Genomic DNA, 6,516 nt, shown 5'->3' with positions numbered 1-6,516 from the left:
AAAAGTTTGTTATGCCTCAGAACAGAGTTGCATAAAGTAGAAACCCAGTTCCTCTGAACTCAACACAACTGAAAGTCTGAATTGAGAGTTTATTCATTTCTGCCCTTTGCTACATAGCATAATGTATAAAGTAGACGTGCTGGAGTTTGACACACCCCTTTCCAGCACTAAATAGACTAATAAATTAAAAACAAGGCACTGAGTGACGCACTGCGTTACACGAGTGATGGAGTGATGGGTAATGAGTGCCGTTTTGTCTCGGTGATAAAGACTGTAAATGGCCCTCATGTAGCAGTTCGAGTATTGCAACACGTGCTTTTTTTTTTGCTTCGTGATGACAAGGCATTGTCCCAAACAAGAGCAGACAAAGCCACGAGGAGCCCACACAGTGATTACGAGTCCGCTTGTGATGTGTGTCAAACGAGGAGATGGAGCAGAGGACACCAACACTTATAAATACTTCCAAGTATTTCACTTCCATCCAGTTGAAATCAGACACTGCCACAAACTCGCCTTCCCCCACCCCACGTTTCAGCCACGCTTTCTTTTTTTTAACTTGAAAAGGGTGTGACTGAAAGCCAATGGTGTGCAGCGACTAATCAAATTAAGTGGGTTTTTATATCCTCGCCATCCACAAATGTGCGCGAACGTGCCCGGGCGCGCGGAGGCACAGAAAGGGCCCGGGCGCGCGGAGGAAGTGCTCATTACCCGCGCGCTCTTCATTCTGGATGATCCGCATGCAAATGAGCCACCGACACATCGGAAGGAGGCAGAGCCGAGGGGTCTGACACAAAGGCCCGCGGGGCCAGCTTTCTGTCCTCACCGAGGCCGCATGCAGGGTGACTCGCCTCGTGACTCAGCGCATCACTCTGTAATATCACCAATCGTTTCCACTTTAGTCCCAAAATGAGTGGCGAGTATGCAAATTGTACGCAGATATTATTGCTGCATGTCTGCCAGAACCCCCCTCCATACCACCACGTTGATGAATATCCGAATGACTGGTGTCTATTATCGCGAATACCGCTTCACTCCAAACAGCCGCGCGCCTTCCACGAACGTGCGCTGCAGCGCGAGCTGTTTACACTCGACGCGCGCGCATGAGCGGTTTCGTTTAAAGAACAAAAAACATACGACTTGAAACGTTAAATTAACGATTGAGAAACGGTTACATCATGTTTTATTTTTAAAGATGCTCTCTCATCGAAGAGTCAAGGTTAAGTCGTGACAAATCACAAGATAGGGACAAGAACGAGGTCACGCCACTTCCACTCACAGCGCGGTTACACAAAACAGGAAAAACCAGAAGAGGAGTTGGGTCTAGTTTATGTCTTCGCCGTTCCTATTGAGAAACAAAACCACACACACATGGATTCCTCTAAGTCGGTCTTCACACCCAGGAGAAGCGCTTATAAGAGTGGGCGTCGTGTCAAACGCGCTCCTCGAGAAGACCAGCACTTCCCCAGACAGCTGGGGCCACGGGCCAGTCAATCACTCCGTCTTCTGACGGAAAACTGTATTTTGAGCACCAAACACACACACACACACACACACGCTTACACGGGCCTGCACGTTGGGTTTGATGCTTCGGACAGAAACACTGGCGTGTCGTGATTATTTCAGTACAAGAGGAGGAAAAATAAAGAAAATCCCCTATACTACAGAATGATCATTATCAACCTGAACCAGCAGCTTTCTAACATAGACGTGTTGCTTTAATGAGGCTTCATAACTCTCACATTTATCTCGACAACTCGCATTTGATTCCGCTGAGAATCTAAATGTGCAATAAATTATAATGCTGGGTAGCCTGATAAAGTAATTTCACAGAGCGAAGAGCTTCAACTTCCCAGTTAACACATAAACCATCTTTCTGAGAAATGCTACAACTTTGAGTGCTGTGTACGCGGATCCACACCAACACAGTTAATTATCAGCGTTTCCCCCTGACAGTAACGGCGGCTGTTTGATGGCGTTATCGGCGGTAATTCCTGGTGTAGGTGGGTATTACTGTAATTAGGTGTCAATAGAGACATGCAAATTAATATGTGATAAACCGAAATAGCCCCAGCAAGAAGCTTATCTTCTCCATTTTCACGCCGGCCTTAAAAATGCATTTACTAAAATTTTAAAGTCACATCCAAGTATCACGGTTGACATGTTACTGGGCATTTAAAGAGGTTTGAAGCAAAACGGTTAACATGGGACGAAGTAGCATATTCGATTCGCTCTCTCGAGTTGGAAACGTCTGGAAGAAATCTGAGGTTAGAGACATTTGCTCATTTTATATGAACCCATGGGTAAACGTAGACGTTCCAGTAGTACAATAACAAGCACAAAAATATTTATTCGACATGTTGCTTATTACTTTGCTTGAAACATATCCGAAGAATGAGAGACATTTGCGTTTCACAGAGCACTGTAAATGAGCACAGCAAAATTTGTTCACTGGTTTCGAAAACTGCAATTTAATAGCCTCTTTGGCAGTCCGAAATCATCCTTCCCAAAATGTAGTAGTTTGTTGTCATGGACTGGTGTCTTAATTTAACATGCAGCACTAACGTTGACAGCAAAATAGTTGTACTATACTGTCGCCTTGTGGCCAACAACAGTTTTGTCCGAGTAAGAAAACATGGGCCTAGTTGTTGCACATTTCTCCTGGGTCACCAATAACTTTGTAAAACATACAGGTTTGATGTCATTTATCCGTAAAAATAACCTACTTACCCTGTGTTAATTGCAGCAAACCAAACTGAGAAAAAACTAGAAGAAATCCCTACCGGTTGCGCACGCATCCTGCAATTAAGCAAAACCACCGAATTGAATAAAGTAGCCCACACGATAACGCCCTTTACTGCATAAACAGATGGATCTTACCTGTCTGAAGTAGCCTACAGGTTAAATAAGTTTCCTTAGAAAAATAATTTCACGACCTTGCCCGTTACATCAATCGGCAACAGTATGCAGTATGGTTCACACCTGTGGGCCTGTGTAAATAAGGCTTGTTTTGGCTGTCAGACGTGACGCTAGTACACCAAGTTTCCGGTTCAAGTTTGTAGCCTATGTAAACTTCCTGCTTACACCACAATCACAAAACCACCAGCCATACAACAAGCCACAATGTCTCCTGTATTATCTAGGAATGTAGTCGTTTAAAATGCATGGCCATTATGATACTATGCTTATGTGGACGTTACAATTAATGCTTGACAGTTGAAATGTGGACCTCTGTGGAAACAACAGTCTACAGACATTACAAGCGACAAAGTTACTCATGTTGATTCAGCTAAGCGAAAAAAAAATCACTTGTTATACGTTTTTTAAAACAATCAAGCCAAATCAGATTCAAAACGAATCAATAAATAATTAAAACCACTAAAATATTTAGCAGTCATCAGCGTAATCTGCGCGACAACAGCGACTGGATTTATTTCACGAGCACACGCACGTCACAACAAAGCGGAGAGATCCCCCCCCCAGCAGCGCGCCAATGAGATTGGAGGCGCGCGATCACGTGATCAGACACGAAGCCGTTTCCGCCATCTTGGAGGCTGGTGAGGGATCTTCAAGAGAGGACAGATAAATGATTCCAGGTAGCTAGCTGGCGACCTAACCACGGGAACGGACACCCTCTTCGACTGACCCCCCCTCCCTCTTTTTTTAAGACCGCTGATTCTTCAGTGCGGTTCAAACAATGGTGCAGTCTTGTTCCGCATACGGATGTAAAAACAGATATCACAAAGATAAGAACATTTCATTTCACAAGTAAGTCCCAACTTCGCGGCGTCTCGACTGACTCGAGGTGGCGGAGCGAGGAACGGAAGATGGCCAACCGTCTCTCCGACAGCACCTAGTACACCGTGTCTTTACTCGCCAGGAGCTTCCTCAACACTTTGGTCTAGGAGTGTTTAACATGGTTTACATGCTCCAATGTGTCCAAGTTAACCTAGCTAGTTAATTACCTGCACGTGTTTATTCTTTAATTAACCAGCTAGCTCAATGTGTTGACAGCTTGGTCGTTAGATGTTGAGTTATAAGGCTCAGCTGTTGCCATGTTGTCCATGTTGTAGGTTCCCTCTGGCGAGACCTGATGTCTGCGGAAAATGGGTAGCAGCGATGAAGAGAAGCAACTTCAAACCTACGAAATACAGCAACATCTGTTCGCAGCACTTTACCAAAGACTGCTTTAAACGGGAGTGTAACAACCGGGTCCTTAAGGAGAACGCCGTGCCTTCTCTCTTCAGTTTCAATAAGTTACATATGAAGGTAACGAAAGCATGTCTCATTCCATGAACATCCAGACAGAGCACAGATGTGTGTTTGTAGGTTGTCTTTACTTTCCTTCACGGATTATTTACATAATAGTGTCTTAAGTGGTTTTTTTTTGTAACTGATTCATACTTTTCTGAATTAATAATCAGAAAACCCCATTTACTAGGTAGTGCTAGTTTTACACAGTCAGTTTAAAGTCCAGGACTGCATGCTCTTAAGTATAGTCTCATCACTTGGTCATTTTGAAAGCCACAGTGAATTCTGGCTTTTCCCAAATATTTGCCATTGTCTTCTAGACGGAGACGGACTTCCCTTTGAACCGATCCAACCCAGACGCACAAGAGGCCGAGATTCTACATGCCTCTGACCCTGCTCCTACCCTGACCTCCGTCCCCACCTTGGCCCTGTCCCCAACCGCCATCCTGGGAGAGGAGAACCCGGAACACCAGCCCAGCGCGTTCATCTCCTGCGACCACAACTACACGGCGGAGGACACGGTGCAGCAGAAGAAACGTATCGAGCAGCTCGAGGAGCAGTTGGAGCGGCTGCGCAAGAAGCTGAAGACTGTGCGGCAGAAATGCCGGCGGCAGGAACGACAGCTGGAGCGCCTACGCGCCGCGGGTGAGCTGCCCAGGGCCGGCAAGGGCCTGCCGCTCGGGGAGAGCTACGTCATCCTGCCCAAAGAACTCTTCAACGTCCTCAAAATTGACACCATCGATGGATTGTGACTGGAGTCGTGGTGGTGGTGTGGGGAGGGGGGGTGTTTTGGCACTGCACAAAAAAATACTGTACCGAAGAGACATTTGTTTGGAATTTTGCTTTTTTACATTTTTTATTTTACTTCCCTCTTCTTGTTGGGGTTGGGTTACGTTTAGATGCAAGAATACATGTCCAGCCTGGGGGGGGGTGTGTAAGTGGTCACTTTCATTATCACTATAATGTATACTATACATGTTGAGTTCAGTTATGAATGGGTCATTGTGGTGGTTCTTTAGCTTGTACAAGTCTTCTTGCAGTAATTGAACACTTGGGGCACGTTTTATTTGCACAGTAACATTTTTCCGTCAACTACATAGCAGGCGTTACTCTACGGACCTACTGTACTAAAGGGTTTTTTTTTCCCCCTCTGAAAGTTCCCAAGATTTTATTGCTAGGGCTAGGCCTCTAGCACTGGTCGTCATTATTATTATTAGCATATGCCGAGTGACCTATTATTGTTGTCTGTGATAAGCAGGTTTTCCTTATCCAAGTGCTGTTTGATTTTAGGGCTAAAATACTTGAACAATAGATTTAAATATTTCTTTTGTGGCATTCATTTTCCAGTAAGCTGGGGAGATTTGTGATGTTGTATTCCAAAATCTTGAGTGCCGATTCAAACAAATGTGAAGTTGTTTTGTGTATTTCCTTTGTTAATAATTTCTTTAATTACGGACTGATTCTTCAAAACTGACCATAGGACGTTTCGTTCCTTGGTGGACCTGAATCGAGCGCAATGACAGAGCACTTTTCATCCAGAATGAAAGAATCAAACTCCGGATTTCCCTTGCGTGTCTGTTTTGGCGAAGGACGGTTCATGGACCGTAGACAAACTTTTCAAGGAAAGCCATCATTAGCTGACCAAACTGGAGCACCTGACAACACAATTATGTAGATCTGACATCATGTTCCTTTTGAAAGGGCTTCTCATGTGATTGTGTATTATCTCTTGTTAGCTTATTTATTGTTCCCTAAACAGTAATAATTAAATTAATGGAAGCCATATATTCAGAAGAAGAAAAAAACTATACTTGATCTTTGGCAAGACTGAGTTGTTGGCTGAATCATAGCTGCCTTATAATTGCAGTTCAGTCCCTGAACTGATTTTCAATATAAAACGAATGAGATTAATGATGCGTTGGTGTTTCTCATCCTGTCCTTGTCTCATGCGAATCTATGACCACAGAAATGACTGTGACGTCTTTGGTCGAGTCTCTTGTTTTGAGACGCCGTTACCATAGCGGCGTGCGGGCTCTCTCCAATAGCTCTGCAGCCCTCTCCTTCCTGGTGGAGGTCGTGTACCGTCGCTCCTTTCCACACCAGCGCTTGCAGTCACTGCTCACGGGCTGGTTCTACGTGGCGCTTTCTGTTGTGAAAACGGTCTGAAGGTGCACGAGTGTGGATTAAAAACAAAATAGAACATTTGTAGGGGTGACTGCAACAGGTGCTTTAATAAAGAACAGTTCACACTCTGCTCGTTTGTAGCAG

At 44.6% G+C, this 6,516-nt stretch overlaps 1 protein-coding gene across 2 annotated transcripts; it reads left to right on the top strand.

Moving 5' to 3' along the window:
- The first annotated feature begins 3,469 nt into the window (after positions 1–3,469).
- On the top strand, positions 3,470–6,159 carry thap1 (THAP domain containing, apoptosis associated protein 1). 2 transcript variants are annotated; one of them, XM_077011366.1, is made up of 3 exons: positions 3,470–3,593; positions 4,071–4,266; positions 4,569–6,159. In XM_077011366.1, the coding sequence occupies exons 2-3, from the start codon at positions 4,117–4,119 to the stop codon at positions 4,998–5,000; spliced, it is 582 nt and encodes a 193-aa protein (XP_076867481.1). In that variant the 5' UTR covers positions 3,470–3,593; positions 4,071–4,116; the 3' UTR covers positions 5,001–6,159. The 2 variants fall into 2 exon arrangements, with proteins under 2 accessions (XP_076867481.1, XP_076867479.1); XM_077011364.1 differs by having other exon boundaries at positions 3,540–3,765.
- The last annotated feature ends 357 nt before the right edge of the window (positions 6,160–6,516 follow it).

Source organism: Brachyhypopomus gauderio, chromosome 7 (genome assembly GCF_052324685.1).
Source record: "Brachyhypopomus gauderio isolate BG-103 chromosome 7, BGAUD_0.2, whole genome shotgun sequence".
In the NCBI taxonomy this organism is placed as follows: Eukaryota; Metazoa; Chordata; class Actinopteri; order Gymnotiformes; family Hypopomidae; genus Brachyhypopomus; species Brachyhypopomus gauderio.
This window is presented reverse-complemented; position numbering and strand designations above follow the sequence as displayed.

Coding starts and splice junctions, on each gene's coding strand:
- thap1 (XM_077011364.1), top strand. CDS start 3,695: ATGGTGCAGTCTTGTTCCGCATACGGATGTAAAAACAGATATCACAAA. Junction 3,766..4,070: donor AAGAACATTTCATTTCACAA/GTAAGTCCCAAC, acceptor TCCATGTTGTAG/GTTCCCTCTGGCGAGACCTG. Junction 4,267..4,568: donor TCAATAAGTTACATATGAAG/GTAACGAAAGCA, acceptor ATTGTCTTCTAG/ACGGAGACGGACTTCCCTTT.